Source organism: Rhinoraja longicauda, chromosome 6, assembly GCF_053455715.1.
Source record: "Rhinoraja longicauda isolate Sanriku21f chromosome 6, sRhiLon1.1, whole genome shotgun sequence".
Taxonomy (NCBI): domain Eukaryota; kingdom Metazoa; phylum Chordata; class Chondrichthyes; order Rajiformes; family Arhynchobatidae; genus Rhinoraja; species Rhinoraja longicauda.
Window position 1 is genome coordinate 14612944 of NC_135958.1, and position 21077 is coordinate 14634020.

The following is a 21077-nucleotide window of genomic DNA, read 5'->3' on the forward strand; positions in this document are numbered from 1 at the left end:
TACCTCCACCTTCTATTTCCTACCTTCAAACCAACGTTGTATCCAATTGCCTAGCTCGCCCTGGATCCCATGTGGTATAACATTCTAGATCAGCTTATCTTGTCAGTGTGGTACCTTGTCAACGGCCTTACTAAAGTACATGTAGACAATGTCTACCACACTACCTTCATCAATATTTTTGGCCACCTCTTCAAAAAGCTCAATCAAATTGTTGGGACATCATTTACCCACACAGAAAATCATGCCGACTATAAATTCTGTCAGATATTTTTTTATTCTGTACCGCAAATGTTTTTGGTAGATTTGTGAATTCCATAAAGGTAAATTCCTGTTACTCAAACTGCTGTATGGAGAGCAGATGGAAAAAATTACAAAGAGAGGAGGATTGAATAAGGATGAAAACTCAAAAATAAAAATATCATGGCAGGAGCTTATTTTGGGTCGCTGGCAGAGAGGTTGTGGATATGGATTTACCTAATGAGAATTAAGAGACTTGCAATTTTGGATAAAAGATTTTGGATGGGAGATTTGGGGCCACCTTGGATTATACTGCCACGCCTGGAATTTTTCCAAGCGTATGACTTTGAAACAGTCCACAAATTCCATAAGACCTTGTCCTTGGGTGCCCAAAGAGCTCGATCAGGGGATAAAAAACGGCCAAAGTTTCTGGTTTGACCTATATGTGACCCCAGACCCACTAATGTTGTTGATTTTTAAAAGGGCTAGCAAATTAAATTCGGCAGTTAACCGTTGAGCATCCTTTTCAAGTGTCGCCCAGATCCTAAAAAATGAATAAATCGATTTTTAAAAAAGTTGGAGCATGGCACTTGAAAGCTTTGAGTTTTGATGCATCATCCAAACCAGAGATCGGGCGTAAGCTAATGTTCATGTAGTCATTATACAATGATCAAGTGCCTGGATCTTGCAGGAACGAGCAATTTAGATAAAAGGAAAACAAGTATAAGGCTTTAGGCAACACGAGTCTGGCTGTGAGTGCCGCTTAATGCATTTTATAGGCAGTAACGTGTTCTTTTCAAGTAGTCAATTAAGAAAAAAAACATCCCGCCAAACAAACAGAAAAGATATCAGATTTATATCGTGTAAACGGGGACTATGGGTTCAGTAGCGTGAATCCATATGCCTGGTCGGCACATGGAGACTCCAGTCCCTTTGATCGACTTCACTGAACTGTGCGATTCTGACAGCTGTCTGGGGACGGCAGTTAGTTCAGGAAATCATTGTACCGTAGTATGTTAGGGAAGAGATCAACAAGAAAAACCTGCCGACCTCGGCTGATTCTGTTCGGTGCCACAATTGGAACACGAGGCGGTCAGTGGCCCCGTTTCTACGGTGGGAGCCGCAGCCGCCGCCGCCGCCGTCGCCTTGGGCCAGGACGAGATACCTCAAGTGCGGTTTGAACGGAAAAACGACGCGCCTCCGCACTAGAAGGCAGCTCCTGGAGGCGGTTGGAACGGGAGGGCCCAGTGCGCCTGCGCGCCGTTGCCGGCCGTGAATGGTGCAGTGTGAGTAAGAGAGAAGTTCAATTACTCGAGAGGAAGTGAGTGCTCGAGAAGGGAGGGGGGGGTTGGCGAAGAGGCGCCGCGAGTCAGGAGGAAGTGAGCGGTAGGAGTCCGTTAGAGGGCCAGTGAGTGCGAGGCGGCGGGACAGGGAACATCTGCCTGAGGAGCTCGCGAGCGGCGAGGAGGACAGCGCGAGTGCGGACAGACAGCCTGCCGGAGACACACACACACACACAGGCAGAGAGGCTCGGGAAAGATGCCGCGGGTCGTCCCCGATCAGAGGAGCAAGTTCGAGAACGAGGAGTTCTTCCGCAAACTCAGCCGGGAGTGTGAGGTGAGAGCCGAGCGCGGAGCGGGCGGCCAGTCGGGAAGGGGCGAGGGGTTGTGCGGCAACCGGCGGGCGGACACATGGTGACCAGCTGGAGCCGATCCGCCGGCTGTTGCGTCAGAGGCGCTGGTCATCTCCTGGAAGTTGAGTAAAATGGACTGGGAGTTGTCCACCTCTACCTCGTGTCCCGGGACTGTGGGCTCCCCCTTCCTACAACTTGTAAATTCAAAGTTTTCCCCGGATATCCTGGCCGTCTGGCTGGCTTGCGGAGAGGCTTTCTCTACTGCTAGCGGAGTGGGGTGTTTCTTTGCTCGTCCTTCGTCCCGATGAGAGAGTTTTGACTTTGCTTTCTGTTAACAGATTAAATACACAGGTTTCCGCGATCGGCCGCACGATGAGAGACAGATGCGGTTTCAAAATGCCTGTAGGGACGGCAGGTCTGAAATCGTAAGTAATCAGAATCTTCCTCATTTCCTTCTTGACGTTTAGATCCTGCACGGTGGACCAAAGCGGCTTGAATGAGCAAGCTTCTTGGTCAGATGCCAGGCCGACATTGATTTAATTGTTTTTGCACGGAGAAATAGTAAGTGCAGCTCGCGATTGTGTAAACGCAAAAACCCAGATCAACATTTTATGTGACATCCCTTCTATCTAAAAGCGTGCCATGATGCTGGTGGAGTTGAATACTTGATTCGATTCGACTGATCATGTGTATTACTTGCTGCAATTTTATTTCGAGTTAATCGCTTTTTTATGGATGCTTCTTGACAACTTAAAGATGACGTGAAGAATAATCCTAAGGACTCCTGATTGTGATTTTTAGTATGGTTCAGTCAAGAGGCACCAGTTCAAGTAAAAAAAACGAGTTTATTGTCATATGCGCAAGTACGGTGAGGTACTCTAAAATCTTGTTCTCCGCAGCATTACAGGCGCAGATACATAAACAAAATATTTTTATTACACATACTGAAAATCAAGATCAAGCGGGCTTTTGTCCATCTGCACAACGGGAGGTTTCTGTGTGTGCGCGTTTGTATATTATTGTCTCCAATATATTATATATATTATATATATATAATACCCACAAACTTTTCTCGAAGACTGGAAAAAAACAGTGTATGATGGAATCTAGCTAGAATTAACCTAATACAATGAATTAGACGAAATGAATTACTTTGTAGGATGAAACTAGCAAAAAAAAGATACTGGGAATTAGTCTTTCTTTCCCTGCTCTGACAATATGAATTACGTTTGAAGCTGCCAGTATTTTTCATTTTCTCCTGGGAATGTGTGCTTCCCTCAAGCAGAAAAATAATTGGAGAGACTATCTTTTTTGAGTTACTTGCATTTCATGCTCTATTTCATCGTTGTTAGTTAACATTTGTGAATCTGCACATCAAAATTTAATTTCCATTTAGCTTTCAACAAAGATTTGCTTTAACACGAGGCAGATATTTTCGTAACCTGATAAATTTGAAAGGTTTTTGATGGGAGAAGGTTGCATGAGGGGATACTTTGCCCAGGTAATCTATTATGCGTTTGCACCAGAAGGGAATGTTTGTGAAGTGCATGGCATTTTGTTTGTACTTTTAAGAGAAATTCATGGGCTATGTCAAATCTTGATGAGGGAGCTTGATATCAATAATGCCTTTTAATGTTCTGGTAAGACCATTAACATTGGAAGAATGTTAGAGGTGGCCTTGATTCTGTTGTGAGAATCAAGGCATGCTGCCTAAATATTCCTGTTACGTAAAATAAGTATTGCAAATAATCAAATTTTTCTGTCACTGATATTATTAGATTAAAAGATTTCACTGATCATGCATATGTAAAACACACAACTCCATTTCACAGTTCTAATTTCTTCATTGGAATGTTGGTGATTGTTTTCTCTTTAGTCACATTTAGTCACAATGAGTGCTAACAAGCTATCTGTGGAAGACATCTCAGCTGTCAGTTCTCACTTAATGTTTGTGCGTGAATTTTCCAACAAGGGTTTCTGCAAAAACAATCCTGATTCCTGATTAAAACACGCACAATTGCTTGATAGATTTTTAAGTCTCATTTTTAAAAGTTTAACTCTTGATTGGTCAAGGCTACATTTCATTACTCAACTATGCAGATCCTCAACAATATCAGAACTACTTTGGATCCATTTATTAATAGTTGTGTAAATCAGTGGTCCATTCTACCTTTCATAGCTGGAATCTCAAAGTCAAGGAAATTCTGATTGGTAATATCCAACTAGTCTACACTGGTGATCTGGTGTATTTGGGAAATGATCTATCTTTTTACAAATCAATTGGCAGGTATCTGCTGACAACAATGCAGGTGATGTTGCTTCTTATCAGTGCTTTTTAAAACTAAATTACTGGACTTGCTAGTTTGTGGGAATAAAAAATATTTTTTCGTAGTTTCTCCATTTTGTTTTACAATTTCTTGGCTTGCTTTAAATTAATTACATCTTTTTGATTAATGTCTATGTTGATACATTAAGGGGATAAAATTGTACTGTCTCCATGCTCTTAACTGAGCAAAATTAATTCTGGGTTAAACTACTTCGAAGTGAACACTGGATACAGAATTAATAATTTTGTCAAAAAAAGCAAAAATTGGTTTCTTCACCCAGTTGGCTCATTTGACCCTCTGCCACGGTATGTTTCTTCTTTCCAATTCTGACTGCCAACTGCCTTCACACCCACGCATCTTCCGTCTATTTCCATACCCCCCACCAAGTCACTGTAGCTACACATAATGTAGGTCAGTCAACTTGATATTTGCGTCATGCAAAACTTCATGTATAATATTTAAATATTTTAAATGAAAGATATACAAATTATCAAGATTAACTTTATAGTGATGTTAATTCCTAATTCACAGTTAGTTTATGTCAAGAGAAAGAAGAAACTTATATTTTTGAAAGTGCACAATTGTTCTGAGAAGTGACAATACGATGATTGATGGCTGGAATTTTGACTAATGCCGTATCCTATAAAATCGACCTTTTCTGGGCTACGTGTTGTAGCAGAATTCGATGCCTGTAACTGTACACTTGATAATAATTGATTGTGTCCATGTTTTGTACAGTTCCAGAGTCTGGCTGACACAGTGCTGTCTGGCTGATACTAACCTTGAGACGTAGTACTGATGTTTAAAAAAAAAGAATGCATAATTTATTTAAAATCCTTTCCTCTGATACATTTTGTATTGATTTTTCTGAAAGGCTTTTGTGGCGACTGGAACTAATCTGTCTCTGCAGTTTTTTCCGGCAAATTGGCATGGCGAGCAGAGGCAAACACCCACACGAGAGTACGTGGATTTTGAACGTGATCAAGGCAAGGTAAGAACTTGTTAGATGCAACATGACTGGTAGACTAACCAGACGAATAGAATGTTTTAGACAACTGAGTTATACTGTTATTTTTCAATGTATTTGATATATAATAAGTGAATATGTGGTCAAGCTTGCCTGTGCACTAGCTGAATAATCTGACTAGGTGGCTGGCAATTAGTTGAGTTTGTGGCAATCATGAAGACAGTGTATTTATTCTTCTCAACATATAATCATTGTTGAATATCGGGCAAGCATTGTAACAGATTAGACAATGGAGAGGTTCAGTCAAGTAGTGAGAGTTCAGCCTCTGGCATGTGGAAACTAATGTCTGATCTTGTCGAGCGTGAGTGTGCAGTCGGAATGGGAGGGAAAGTTAGATTCTTGGTGGATTGGCAAGTAGCTGTGTGAAATTGGACTGAGAAACGATTGAAGATTATCCATTCACTGATTTAACAAATGATACATCTGACTGCTGTCTTAGCTAGCTGACGAATGAAAGAAGATACGTGCTTGATACCACACAAATTTGGTTCGGATATTGCTTTGCAGCATTCTTTTTTAATCTTTGTAAAGTTGAGGACAGCTTTAAGGTGATACGAAGGTAGACACAAAATGTTGGAGTAACTCAGCGGGACAGGCAGCATCTCTGGAGAGAAGGAACGGGTGACGTTTCGGGTCGAGACCCTTCAGACTGATGTCAGTGGAGTGGGTGGGACAGAGATAGAATGTAGTCGGAGACAGTAAAGGGCCTGTCCCACTTTGGTGATTTTTAAGACAACTGCCGGCGACTGTCAGATCGCCGAAAAACCGTAGCTGCGACAACCTACCACCTAGGCGACGGCAAGCTACGACAACCGGCGACCCACGATAAGAAAATGATACCAGTCTATCTAAAAAAAAAAAGGCACGAGGATTGTAGAAGAAAACGCAGTTCCCATTTCACACAATATTCATCCATTTGACAATTGTGGGTGGATAGAATTATCACTCGGATGCAGCATGTCTTTGTTTCATTTCCCGAGGGTGGATGTATGCCAAGATCATCTAGAATCGACCAATACACACCTACACAAGTGACTGCCGTGCTCTGCTCGGCCGCTTTGCATGACAAACACGCATGAGAAAAAACAATTCGACAGCAACGTCGATCCACACAAGGTGCTCATTCGCGACACTTTCATGACCCATGAAAGAATGGAGATTTCCCGCTTTTTAGGCAAAGTGGTCATTTTGGGACAGGTAGACTTCAGAGATACAGCGTGGAAACAGACCCTTCGGCTCACGGAGTACGCGCCGACCAGCGATCATCCAATACACTAGCACTATCCTACATACTAGGGCCAATTTACAATTTTACTGAAGCCAATTAACCTATTCACCTGAGACAGACACAAAATCTGGAGTGATTCAACGCGCCAGGCAGCATCTCTGGAGAAAAGGAATCGGTGATGTTTCGGGGCGAGACCCTTCTTCAAAAGTCACCTATTCCTTTTCTCCAGAGATGCTGCCTGACTACAGCTTTTGTGTCTGTCTTTGGTTTAACCAGCATCTGAAATTAAATTAGTTGATTAAAATATTTGAAAGAGATGCCATGAGAAACTACTCTGAAATACAATAACTTCAAACATCAATCTTTGGCCAAAATGTCCAAAATTTACTTTATTTAAACAAACAAAATTCTTATAAAAGGTGGATCAGCATCGGCGACAACCAAATTCACCTGGCGACAACCTACGACAGCGCCCACGACAGGATACGACAAGCTACGATCATTGGCGTCAAGCCAGCTGTCGCCGAACAATTTGCACTTCGACTAAGAAGTGATATTCGTCAAAATGATTCATGATATGATGATGCAGGATATGTTCCAAAATCTTACATGGAATTGATGTCAACGGAACTGGTCTATAGTTTCCGGGGTTACCTCTATCGCCTTTCTTGTAATGCGGAGTTACGTTAGCATTATGCCAAGCATCCGGTAAACAGCAGAATCAAATGATTTCTGAAAAATCTTAGTTAACCCTGGAGCAATTGAGGAGGCACATTCTTTCAGGATCTTCGCAGGAATGGCACCGAAGCTTTATTTGGATTTACATCTTGCATCTTCTCAACACCCTGTTTGTTGATAACAATGTTCGGCATGCCAGGAATTTCAGAATCAGGCATATCAGGAAAATTATTTGTGTCTTCGTTGGTAAAAACGGAACAAAATTGGTCGTTGAACACGTTTGCCTTGTCTTTAGCAAAGCAAACTTTGGTACCATCAGATGAAGACAATGTTGAGACACCAAACCCCTCTTGCCCTTTCGACTTGATGAAATTCAAAAGCAGTTTGGTGTTGTTACACTCAAAACTCCCACCGATGATATCATGGATATACTCCTTGGCTTTCCTAATTTTCCTGTCTGCGATGTTGTTTAAACATGTCCCAAACTGCTGAAGAGCCATGTTTCTTGGCTTTTCTGTACAGGCGATTCTTTTTACAAATGTCTCTCTTGATGGAATTATTTATCCAGGGTAATTTCCATCTCGAATAAGTCATTTTGGAGGGTATAAAATGTCCATAGCATTCTGGACAACTTGGTTAAATTCAGTCACTAGTTCATTAACAGTCCTTGACTATATGTAGTCGGAAGTTAGCTTCTCGTCGAAGTTCCTGAGCCGGTCCCCTTTGTCTTCAAACCTGGCTTTCTTGTAGAGAAAAATCTTAGGCTTGGCTGGCCAGATTACCTTTGGTTTCACTGATGCTTTCACAATCACTGCCTCGTGGTCACTGATACCAGGAATTACTTCTGTGCTGTCCACAAAAGATGGTGAGTTTGTGAAACACAAGTCAAGGATGTTGTTAAGTCTAGTCGGTTCTTTCACTTGTTGATGTAAGTTGTGATCGAGTGCAATTTCCAACATTGCTGTATGCGACGGCTGATAGGGTGGAAGGTGAGGACAAGGGGGGCTCTGTCCTTGTTGCGGAAGGGGGAGCAAGAGCGGAGCTGTGCGATATTGAGGAGACTCTAGTGAGAGCCTCATCGATAATGGAAAAGGGGAACACCCGTTTCCTAAAGAATGAGGACATCTCCAGTGATCTAGTATAGGAAACCATCCTGGGCGCAGATGCGGTGTAGGCGGAGGAATTGGGAGTAGGGGGTAGTCTTTACAGGAAGCAGGGTGGGAAGAAGTGTAGTCTAGATAGCTATGGGAGTCAGTAGGTTTGTAGTAAATGTCGGTCAATAGTCTGTCTTCTGTGATGGAGACGGTGAGATCTAGAAACGGTAGGGAGATGTCAGAGATGGTCCAAGTGAATTTGAGTGCAGGATGGAATTTAGTGATGAAGTCAGTGAGTTCTGCATGGGTGCAGGAGGCATGCAATCGTCACGTGATACTCATGGCTTATAATGAAGCATATTAACTGTGATATAAATGCAGAGAATGGGATTGGTTTGGATTGATTTTCTGACATGGTATGGGTAATATCAAGCCCATGGATTTCTGTTGAAGTATTTTGCTTTGCAAGAAGCCCATGAAGAATATTCACTGGTTCACTAATAATGCCACATGAAGGAGTATTGTAAACAGGAAAATGGATGGTAGACATTAAATTGATGGTTCCAGATGCAATTCAATGCCAGATGTGAAACAGTATGTTTGCAGTGTGGGACAAAATGGTGAAAAGTAATATGAAAAATAAAAATTCTAACAAATGGAGGTACTCTTAGAAGTTTGGCCTATGAAAAAGTACAGCAAAAAGTCACGTAATCACTGAAAAGATATCCTGGTAATCGGCATAATATGATTAAAGGAATAGAGAAAATATGGCGTTTTATGGAATAGTTCTGTGGAGCCTTGCGTAATTATGAAATATGTGGGCAGGATGAATTAATTGCAATTAATTGGCAAGTTAAATTAATTGTACATTAGAAATTTTATGAAAAAAGCCAACCATTGTGATTGGATAGTTGTCTTAAGATTTGAAGGGCAATTACACAATGGAATATGTTGTAATTTCTACAAAACTAAGTTAATGGTGTATTCAGTCTAGTGTCCAGTGAAAATAGGGTGAAACAGCTGTTGAGGTGAATATATAATTCAATGACACATTTAAATAACTAGTAAGTAATGACTGTAAGAGTGTGCATTTGACCTTCAGCTAAAAAAACTAATTTATTCTTCAGGTTAAGTTGGGTTTCAACATTCTTGAGGTCACCGTATCATCTGGATTTACCTTTAACTTTGTGGGTTTTTCATACCATTTAAAATCTGGAGATTATTTTCATGCCTTTGTCTTGATTTATGACCTTGAGGCAGTTGAACTCTGTGCAAATGTTTCAAATTGAGTTACTCTGAAATGGGTCCTTCAGTATCTGATTTACTCCCAGTTTCAACAGAAATAAATTTTGTAGTTTTTGAAATTCTTTGCTTTCTATTTTGCATTCTATTTATTTGCCATTTAACTGTTTTGAATTAGTTGTGTTCTTGGTCTGGATAGTTACGCAAAATGTCTAGTCTGATGCTGTAGTGCAGTGCTGAGGCAATACCACTTTGTTTTTATAACTCAAGCAAAAAAATAGAGGCACCTCATGTGCAGGAGGACAATAGAGAAATTGTGTCCCGTGTCTTGTCAGCATAAGAAAACTGTTAATCCAGCACCTTTAGAATTTAAGATAGACTTGCAGATTTTCTAGATTACTGGACGCTGTTCTAATTAATACTCTGACATGCTTTAATTCATTTTTTAAAGTGTTACAGTTGTATATTTGTCTGCCAAATTGGTACGTTTAAAGGGACCACAATAAATGTGCTGGAATTGGCATCCAGATGCCAAACCTTCGCTATTTCAAAACAAAAATACAAGATTATTAAGGGTTTACTATATTATTTTATAGACACCATCATTAAAATTAACATGTAGAAGCTTGCTGTACACCATGACTGCAGTTTCACTGAGCTTATGGTAATGACTATTTTAAAATTTAATGAAATGAGCTACAGAATGCTTTGGAATGTTGTGAATAATATAGTCTTTTGCAAGAAAAACTTGGATTTAATTAAACACCAGCAGGAAAATTCAGAGGGGGAGCAGTGAGAGAGGCCAGCATCAGCTCTCGGACACCTAACCCTTGATCATGACCGAACTGACAAACACCAGACCACCACTCCCAGACTGATCTCATCGCTTCCAGTGATCTCCTGATCTGCCCTTCACACCCTCTAATCTAGCAGCTCCCTGACCCTAGGCCTTGGGAGGGGGGGGGTCTCTGACTAGAGGCCCAATCAGTTCCCCTCAACTAACATTCTGCTCCACTTGAAAGACTTGTGCACTCTTAACAACTTATCTTGTGACACCTCTCACTTTACATAGAAACATAGAAAATAGGTGCAGGGGGAGGCCATTTGGCCCTTCGAGCCAGCACCACCATTCATTGTGATCATGGATGATCGTCCACAATCAATAATCTGTGCCTGCCTTCTCCCCATATCCCTTGATTCCACTAGCCCCTAGAGCTCTATCTAACTCTTAAATCCATCCTGTGATTTGGCTTCCACTACCCTCTGGCAGAGAATTCCACAAATTCACAACTCTGGGTGAAAAAGTTCCTCTCACCTCAGTTTTAAATGGCCTCCCCTTTATTTTAAGACTGGCCCCTGGTTCTGGACTCGCCCAACATTGGGAACATTTTTCCTTCATCTAGCTTGACCAGTCCTTTTATGATTTTATATGTTTCTATAAGATCCCCTCTCATCCTTCTAAACTCCAGTGAATACAAGCCTTTTCAATCTTTCCTCATATGGCAGTCCCGCCATCTCGGGGATCAATCTAGTGAATCTACGCTGCACTGCCTCAATTACAAGGATGCCCTTCCTCAAATTAGGAGACCAAAACTGTACACAATACTCCAGATGTGGTCTTACCAGGGCCCTATACAATTGCAGAAGAACCTCTTTACTCCTACACTGAAATCCTCTCGTTATGAAGGCCAACATGCCATTTGCTTTCTTCACTGCCTGCTGTACCTGCATGCCAACTTTCAGTGACTGGTGTACAAGGACACCTAGGTCTTTCTGCACCTCCCCCTTACCTAACCTAACACCATTGAAATCATAATCTGCCTCCTTGTTTTTGCCGCCAAAGTGGATAACCTCACATTTATCTATATTATACTGCATCTGCCCACTCACTAAACCTGTCCAGGTCACCCTGCAACCTCCTAACATCCTCTTCACAGTTCACACTGCCACCCAGCTTTGTGTCATCCGCAAACTTGCTAGTGTTGCTTCTAATTCCCTCTTCCAAATCATTAATATATATGGAAACAGTTGAGGCCCCAATACAGAGCCTTGCGGCACTCCACTCGCCACTGCCTGCCATTCTGAAAAGGACCCGTTTACTCCTACTCTTTGCTTCCGGTCCGCCAACCAATTTTCTATCCATGTCAACAACCTACCCCCAATACCATGTGCTCTAATTTTACTCACCAATCTCCCGTGTGGGACCTTATCAAAGGCTTTCTGAAAGTCTGGATACACTACATCCACTGGCTCCCCTTCATCCATTTCACTTGTCGTATCCTCAAAAAATTCCAGAAGATTAGTCAAGCATGATTTCCCATTCAAAAATCCATGCGGACTTGGACTTATCCTTTTACTGCTATTCAAATGCACTGTTATTACCTCTTTAATAATTGACTCTAGCATCTTTCCCACCACCGAAGTCAGGCTGACTGGTCTGTAATTCCCCATTTTCTCTCTTGCTCCTTTCTTGAAAAGTGGGATAACATTAGCTACCCTCCAATCCACAGGAACTGATCCTGAATCTATTGAACATTGGAAAATGATCACCAATGCGTCCACTATTTCCAGAGCCACCTCCCTGAGGACCCTGGGAAGCAGACCATCAGGCCCCGGGGGATTTATCATCCTTCAGTCTCATTAGTCTAACCAATACTATTTCTCGCCTAATGCAAATTTCTTTCAGTTCCTCTACCCCCCTAGATCCTCTGTCCTCCAGTACATCTGGGAGATTGTTTGTGTCTTCCTTATTGAAGACAGATCCGAAGTTCCTGTTCAACTCTTCTGCCATTTCCTTGTTACCCATAATAATTTCACCCATGTCTGCCTTCAAGGGACCCATGTTTGACTTTGCTACTCTTTTTCTCTTAACATATCTAAAGAAGCTTTTACTGTCCTCCTTTATGTTCTTGGCCAGCTTCCTCTCGTACTTCATCTTTTCAGCCCGTATTGCCCGTTTTGTTACCTTCTGTTGTCCAATGAAAGTTTCCCAATCCTCTGGCTTCCGGCTACTCTTTGCTGTGTTTTTCATCTTTTCGTTTAGTTTTATTCCATCCCTAACTTCCCTTGTCAGCCACGGTTGCCTCCTTCTCCCCTTAGAATCTTTCTTCCTTTTTGGAATGAAATTACCCTGCGTCTTCTGGATTATGCCCAGAAATTCCTGCCATTGCTGTTCCACCATCAATCCTGCTAGGATCCCTTTCCAGTCTACCTTGGCCAGTTCGTCTCTCATGCCTTCATGGTTCCCTTTGTTCAACTGCAACACTGCCACTTCCGATTTAACCTTCTCCTTCTCAAATTGCAGATTAAAACTAATCACATTATGATCACTACCTCCAAGCGGTTCCTTTACCTCGAGTTCTCTTATCAAATCTGGTTCATTGGACAACACTAAATCCAGAATTGCCTTTTCTCTGGTATGCTCCATTACAAGAATCCATCTCAGAGGCACTCTACAAACTCTCTTTAATAATAATAATAATAATCTAAATCCCTGCCCCCTGCACTTGTTCCTCAGCCACACATTCAGGTTCTGTATCTCCCTGTTCCTGCTCTAGCCAGCACGAGGAACTGGAAGCAAACCGGAGATAACCACCCTGGAGGTCCTGCTTTTCAGCGTTTTTCCGAGCTCTCTAAAGTCACGCTGCAGAATATTCATCTCCTTCTTTCCGACATCGTTTGTGCTGACATGCACTACCACTTCCGGCTGTTCACCTTCGCCCTTGAGGATTTTATGCACTCTGTCCGTGACATCCTGATTCCTGCCACCAGCGAGGCAGCACACCATCCTCGAATCCCGCCTGTTGCCGCAGAAACCCCTGTCCGTACCTCTCACAATGGAGTCTCCTACTACCAGGGCGTTGCCTGACATCGGCCTCTTTGGTTTTGACTCAACCGCACTTTTTGCTTCGCAAGTCAGTCTGCCGATCAGTGTGGTAACGTCTTCTTCCCCGTCAGCTTCCAAGTGGGTAAACCTGTTCTCAAGAGGTACAACACCCGGGGACCTTTGCATTCCAAGTTTCCTTCCCTTTCTCACCGTCACCCACCTTCTCTCTTCCAGTACCTTTGGTGTAACACTTTAAAGTCAAAGGTGTAACCATGGCACCTACATGTGCCAACTAAGCTTGTCTATTGGTTAGGTTTGTTGAACACGCCTTGTTCCACAAGTACCCATTCCCCAACTCCTCCTCTGCTATTTTGACGAATGATCAGAGCTGGCTCTTGCAGCAGTTGATTTCAACCGCATTGCTACTGACTTCTACCCTGCCCTAAAATTCATTTGGACTACCTCCGGCACCTCACCCTTTCTTGACCGCTTTGTTTCCATCATGGACAGACTGTGTACTGATGTCTAGTACAAACCCACTAACTCCCTTAATTATCTTGACAGCATCTCTTCCCACCATGTCTCACAAGGATGCCATCCCTTACTTGCAATTTCTCCATATTCAACCATCTATTCCCAATATGATTCTTTCCACTCTTGGACATCTAAGAGGTCCTCTTGCTTCAGTAAACATGTTGTCCGTCTGCTATTGTGCAAGGAGCTCTCACCTGTGTCCCCTGTGTACCGCAGTTCTGCAGTCACTCCCCCTCCCACCAGATGGAACAAGGATACAGTTTTTCTGGTCCCTGCCTTTCCAGGGATGATGTTTCCCTCTGCCTTGGGTGTCTTAAAGTAGGAGTCTAAACTCTCAAATAATGTCAGCTATTCAGGACTTTCTTCCAACCTTGATGTCATCACAGTGAAAGCTTTGTTTAAACCATCTGCCATGTTTGTCTGCAGTGTATGTGATTGTATTCCTATTTTAAAATAAAGTCTGGGATGTTTTTTTCAGATCTCCAAGTCTCAGTTTTGAGTAACCTTTAATTAAAAATAAAAAAAATTCTGGTATTGTAACTCCATTTCTTTATTTGAAACTAATTATAGCTGTGACTTTTTTATTTTGTTGCATGTTCCTTTGGGTTCATTTGACTTTGTACGAAGCACTTACTATATATACTTGCTAACAATATGTTGCCACGTGCCTACAAAAGATGGCCTGGAAAGTAAACAGCCAACATGAGACATAATTCCAACCAAAATCTATTTTTATTATTAGATTATTAAAACTCGTCTTGCGTGTGTGTGTGTATATATACATATATAAGAGATTTGGTACGTTACCGAAATACAGCCAAAACGGTCCATGATAGCGCAACAATTTTAGCACCACCTTGATCACCATTGTCCTGTGGTCCAAATGGTTGTTATATTTTAAAACGTTTTCACTTTCTTTTTTTTATTTTTATATATTTTATTTTTGAAAAGCATATGTACAGATAGAAATAAAAGACAAATTTGTTACAAAGTTCTTACATAGCTTCAATTTTTAAATTTTTAAAGAGAGAAAATAAAAAATAAAGAAGAAAGAAAAAAAAACGAAACTATTGGGAAGAGAGAATAATAAAAATTTAAAAAAAGATATAACTGTAAAAATTAAAGGGGGTAGATCCGGGAGACAATAACCACAGTTGTACATCCAACCCTAAACTCAAGTTTCAACTTTTAATTTAAAATTTTTATTTTAGTCCTGTGTCAAACCCATTTACTTTTCTAAAAATTCAATAAATGGAGACCATATTTTTAAAAATAAATCAGGTTTGTCAATTAAGGCAAATCTTATTTTTTCCAAATGCAGGGTCTCTGTCATTTCCGTAGTCCACATTTTAATTGTGGGGGTTATTGGTTTTTCCCAAAATTTAAGTATTAATTTTTTCGCAGTTATTAAACTGTAATCAAGAAAATGTACCTGACTTGTTGTAAAGTTTGTAGTATGTTCTGATAATCCTAATATAATTAATTTTGGATCCATATCCAATTGGTTATCGATAACTTTAGAAACTATTTTAAAAATCTCCAACCAGAAATTTTGCATTTTTATGCAAGTTATGAAAATATGAGTTAAATTAGCTTCATGAAATTGACATTTATCACAAATAGGAGAGATACTAGGAAAAATCCTATTTAATTTCGTCTTCGAATAATGTAATCTATGTATTATTTTAAATTGTATTAAGGAATGTCTAGTATTTAATGAACATTGGTGTATATGTTGTAAACTTTCATCCCATATATCTTGCATTATAAATTGGTTCAGTTCGTCCTCCCATGCTCGTCTATATGATTCTGATGACGGAATGTCAGTATCTAAGAGAGTACTATAAATAAAAGATATTAATTTATTTGAATTATAATGTCGATTCAGATATACATCAAGAGTTTCTGGACCTCTAAATTTATATTCTTGCATCTGTAATTTTACATAATCTCTAAGTTGTAAATATCTAAAATAATTATTAACATGTAATCCGTACTTCTGCTGTAAATCCTGAAAAGAAAGAAAAGTTCCCTTATGATAAAGGTCTCCCACCCTTTTAATTCCATAACTTTTCCATTTAGCAAATCCTCTATCTAAAACAGACGGTTTAAAAGAAGGATTATTCGCAATAGGGAGGAAAGCAGATAATTTACTCAGTTTTAAAGTAAGTTTTAATTGTTTCCAGGTACGGATAACACTGTATAATCGGATTACCTCCATATGTTTTTTTATTTAAATTTATTGGAGCTAAGAGGATCGCACCAATGTCAAATGGTAAACAATCCTCTTTCTCCATCTTTAGCCAATCCAGTTGTTGATCAGTGTCATCCAACCAGCAGGTTATATTTTTAATATTAACCGCCCAGTAATAAAATAAGAAGTTAGGTAAGGCAATTCCTCCATTAGTTTTAGACTTACATAGATGTTTTTTATTTATTCTATTGTTAAATCAAATTCTTTACCTTCAGTCTGAATAATCACACGTGATACTGGATTAGCACATCAGATTTATTCCACCATGGGGTTCTTCCCGAGAAGATCTCCAGACACAACACTAGTGTCTGAAGAGACCTCAACTCAGGGGAGAGGAAGAACAACTTCTCCACGATTGTTTACTTTTTATACAGAAAAAGAGAGGTGTGACAAAAAGAAATCAAGGACCAATTACACATCTAATACAATTCCCATGGTTACAGAGAAGACAAAATCATTGATACAGGTCACATGCTCAGAAACCAAACCATTAATATAAGTCACATGTTTTTAGAGAAACGCATCAATTTACCTAGAGTGGATTCAAAACTTTTCCTACTTTCACACGCACCCAAATAAGGAGTTGTTACTAAGAAAGAAACTTTCTTATCTCTATAGACGAGCAATCTCGTAGCTGCATGACCTTGCTTTACTGTTTCAATACACAGCACTCGCAGTCAGACAGAGTAGTGGGAGAGGACAATAGCCCATCTCTTCTGTACACTCCTTATCATTCGTAAAGGGACAAACACATTCTGTTCCCAAGGATAACATTTCTGCCACAAGCATCCATCTTACTGCTTTCCACTAAAATAAGCATTCATTTTATATTAGCTAAAACAACAAAAGAAACCATCTCTACTACAACAAAATATAATATCTCTAATTGACTATATCAGCTAATAGCATAGATTCTCATTATGAGTCTTGTAGTCCCAAATAAAATTAGTAATAATTGAATCGATTTAAAAAAAAAAACTTTTTTGGAAGATAGATCGGAATTGCTTGAAATAAGTATAGTAGCTGTGGAAGAAAGATCATCTTTATAGCATTACTACGACCAACTAATGATATAGGAAGTGTTTTCCAAAATTGGATATTTCTGTGTAATTTAGTAAGTAAAGGAGGAAAATTTAATTTAAATAACGAAGTATATTTCCTAGTCACGTAAATTCCAAGATATTTAAGCTTTTCATAGGCAATTTTAAAAGGAAATTGTTGAAGTATGGCCGGATTGTGCTCCATTATTGGCATAATTTCACTTTTGTACCAGTTAATTCTATAACCTGAAAATGAACCAAATTGAGTTATGAGATTTAATAAATTCGGAATGCTAATTTCTGGATTTGTAATGTATATAAAGAAATTTTATTGGTTGTATGTTTAGTGTTATAACCGTGAATATCTGAATTTGATCTAATACTCTCAGCAAGTGGTTCTATAACAAGGGCAAATAGAAGCGGAGATAGTGGGCATCCTTGTCTACAACCCCTAAATAAATGAAATTTGGATGACAGCATTTGATTAGTTAATATTCTAGCTGTTGGGGATGTATATAAAAGTTTCACCCATGAACAAAAATTTTCACCTAATTGAAATTTTTCCATCACTGAGAAAAGATAGGGCCATTCTACTTGATCAAATGCTTTTTCAGCATCTAGCGAAATGATTGCTAAATCTTCGTTTACTAGTCTATTTGAATATATTATATTGAACAAGCGTCTCAAATTGAAAAATGAATATCGTTTAGCTATAAAGCCTGATTGATCGGGGTGTATCAATTTATCTATAACTAGACTTAATCTATGAGCTCAGATTTTCGCTAATATCTTCTGATCAGTATTTAAAAGAGCTATCGCTCTGTACGAACCAGGGTCTTCAGAATCCTTATCTATTTTAGGAATAAGTATTATTGTTGATTCAGTCAGAGTTTGTGGTAATCTCTGTTGTTTAAAGGCGTGACTATATACAGTTTGCAAACGTGGAGAGATCAAATCACTAAATTTTTTATAAAATTCATTATTTAAGCCGTCAGGGCCAGGAGTCTTCCCATTTTTCATGGATTTAATGGTCTCTTCAACGTCTTTCATAGTTATTTCTGCGCCCAGTAAATTTCTGTCACTCACATTCAAACCAGGGAGGTTACATTCCTGCAAAAAGTTTTGCATCTGCGCAGAGCTATCTGTTATTTTTTATGAATATAATGTCTGATAAAATTGCAAAAATCTCTGATTAATATCCTTGGGTAGTTTAAGCAAATCTCCGTTTTCTGATCTAATTTTATGAATTGTAGAATCATCTTCTAATTTACGGAGTTGACGTGCTAGCAATTTCTGTGGTTTATCTCCAAATTCAAAATGTTTTTGTTTAGTATATTGAAAAAGCCTTAAAATATGAGCTGAGAGTATATAATTTAACTTATATTTGAGAGCTGCGATTTTATTATGTATTTCAATAGAGGGAGCGATGGCATTTGTTATGTCTAACTGTTTTATCTGACTTTCTAGGTCATGTTGTTCAACCCGCTTCTTCTTGTTTTGAGACGCTTGAAAGGCAATAAAACATCCTCTCACAAACGCTTTAAATGTTTCCCAAAGCAGGGACGCAGATGTTTCAGGGAGGTCATTTGCGTTAAAAAAAGTTTCAATTTGCGATTTAAGATAGTCATAACATGCTGTTTCATTTAAAATTTGAGGATTAAATCTCCAATTGGTCTGTTTCCCCGTTACTCCTTGGAGTTTTACCCTAAATGTTAAAGGGGCATGATCGGATATAATAATAATCTGATATTTTGAATTATACGTATAAGGAATAAGTTTGGAGTCCACCAAGAAATAGTCAATTCTTGAGTAAGTTTTATGCACTGGTGAATAAAATGAATACTCTCGGCCTGAAAGTTTTCACTTTCTAAACTTTTAAAATCACCCTTTGAAAGTTGAAAAAAATCACTTTTCCATTTCCCATGGCCGTCAGCAGCGTTCGACATCACAAAGGGACCTGCCCGAGTGACGGGAGTGGTGGGCAATGGGGGGGGGGGGGGGGAGAATGCGCTCCCCGCCGCCGGGAGGACCGGCGCTCGTCCCGGCGTGCCCCGCGCTTGACGTTCCTCCTGTGGTGCAGCACAGGGGTAGAGGGTCAAACAAGATGGCCGTCGCTGCCGACCGCTGCAGGAGAGGTTTCGGGTCCACGGCTTGCTCTTGCCGCAGCGCTGGCCAAGCGGGGCCGAGGTGATTGGCTCCCTATCCCCTTCCCTGTCCCCCACGGCCCCGGGGGACACTCCGTGGCCGGCAACGGCTCCATGAATCGTTAGTTGGGGGAGGGTTGCCTTGCCCACAGAAGAGGTTTGCACCCAACGGGGGTTGCCGCGCCCACAGGAGAGATTTGGGGGTTCACACCTGTCTAGTTGTTTTATAAATGTGTAAAATATATATATAAATATCTGAGAAAAGTCTACTTGCAAGTTAACCAAAATAAACTAACCTGAGGATACACCAAAAGGAACAACAGCCAAATGTTTTTTATTGGCCTGTTAACCCAAGGATCTATACAATCCATAAACGAAAGTTCAAATCCACCTGTGGCAGTTGAGGATTTAAATTCAATAACTAAACTGGAATAAGAAGTTAGTAATAGTATCCGTAATGATGAGTATGAACCTTCTAGATTTTTGCTTTAAAAATATTTAGCTTCACTTCCAGTTCTTACTCAGATTCATAAAAATGTTGACTCTCAACTGCCCTTTAAAATGGCACAGCAAGATGGTGGATGCTACGAGAATTATTGCAATAAAACTGGACGGACCACCTGGAGATGCCCAGTCTCTAGGGTTTGATGGGATCAATCTCAGTGCAAGGAGGCCACTGAATGAATTAATATCAAATGGCATGCAATAGTTATTTTGACATTGGTTAAATTTCTGCTGGCCAGATCAGGCATAGAAAAACAATGAAAGCAGACACAAAATGTTGGAGTAACTCAGCGGGTCAGGCAGCATCTCTGGAGTGAAGGAATGGGTGATGTTTCGGGTCGAGACCCTTCTTCAGACTGATGTCAGGGGAGGGGGTGGGACAAAGATAGAATGTAGTCCGAGACAGTAAGAATAGTGGGAGAACTGGGAAGGGGGAGGGGATGGAGAGAGAAAGTAAGGGCTATCTGAAGTTAGAGAAATCAATGTTCATACTGCTGGGGTGTAAACTACCCAAGCGAAATGTGAATGAAAACAATGAAGCCGGTCTTATTTGTAAGCTTGAGACACGGTTCAGCTGTAGTGGGTCTGGACGCGATAGGAATAAGGCAAGACAGGTAAGTGTTAACAGTAATTCAATCCAGGAAGAGAACATCCACTCTCACTTCAGTCTCAAACACGAGTTATCTCTCCAGCCCCTTCAGGCAAAACCCCGTAGCGCTAGTCCTTCCCCCAGCCCTGTCCAACCCGTGCCGAGGGGGATGATCCATGGAGCGGCCTAATCCCCGGGTACCGCCACAGGACCCCCCCCCCCAAGAACCGGAGGCACGAAAAGGACAGGGACCAATTCTCTGAATGCATTCAAGAGAGAGCTAGATAGAGCTCTTAAGGATAGCGGAGTCAGGGGGTATGGGGAGAAGGCAGGAACGGGGTACTGATTGAGAATGATCAGCCATGATCACATTGAATGGTGGTGCTGGCTCGAAGAGCCGAATGGCCTCCTCCTGCACCTATTGTCTATGAGACGATCAGCCCGTGTGCGCACCACGGCGGTCGCAGGAACTGGAACCACACTGCCAGGCGAAGAAGGCTGCGAAGACGCTGGGGGTAAGGGCCGGGACGTAGGACGACCCCGAGGGCGAGGCCATGCCAGTAGGACCGGCTGGCTAATGTCCACGTGCGCCGGCTTCAGCCGCGCAATGGAGACAGTCTCAGGATGACCCCCCATGTCCAAAACGAAAGTGACAGAGCCACGCTCGAGCACCCTGAATGGTCCTTCCTACAGACGCTGAAGGGGAGTCCTGTGTGCATC

The 21077-nt window shown here is 40.9% G+C and overlaps 1 protein-coding gene across 4 annotated transcripts in view; it reads left to right on the plus strand.

Annotated features, from left to right (window-relative positions):
- Window positions 1-1554: 1554 nt before the first annotated feature.
- Window positions 1555-21077, plus strand: part of cbfb (core-binding factor subunit beta) — a 59911-nt gene continuing 40388 nt past the window's right edge. The window contains exons 1-3 of one of the 4 annotated variants that reach the window (XM_078400511.1): window positions 1555-1854; window positions 2209-2295; window positions 5108-5188. In XM_078400511.1, coding sequence (XP_078256637.1) covers window positions 1777-1854; window positions 2209-2295; window positions 5108-5188 — 246 coding nt within the window. In that variant the 5' untranslated portion in view covers window positions 1555-1776. Of the gene's footprint in view, window positions 1855-2208; window positions 2296-5071; window positions 5189-21077 lie in introns of all 4 variants that reach the window. The other 3 variants (XM_078400510.1, XM_078400509.1, XM_078400512.1) reach the window with 3 other exon arrangements.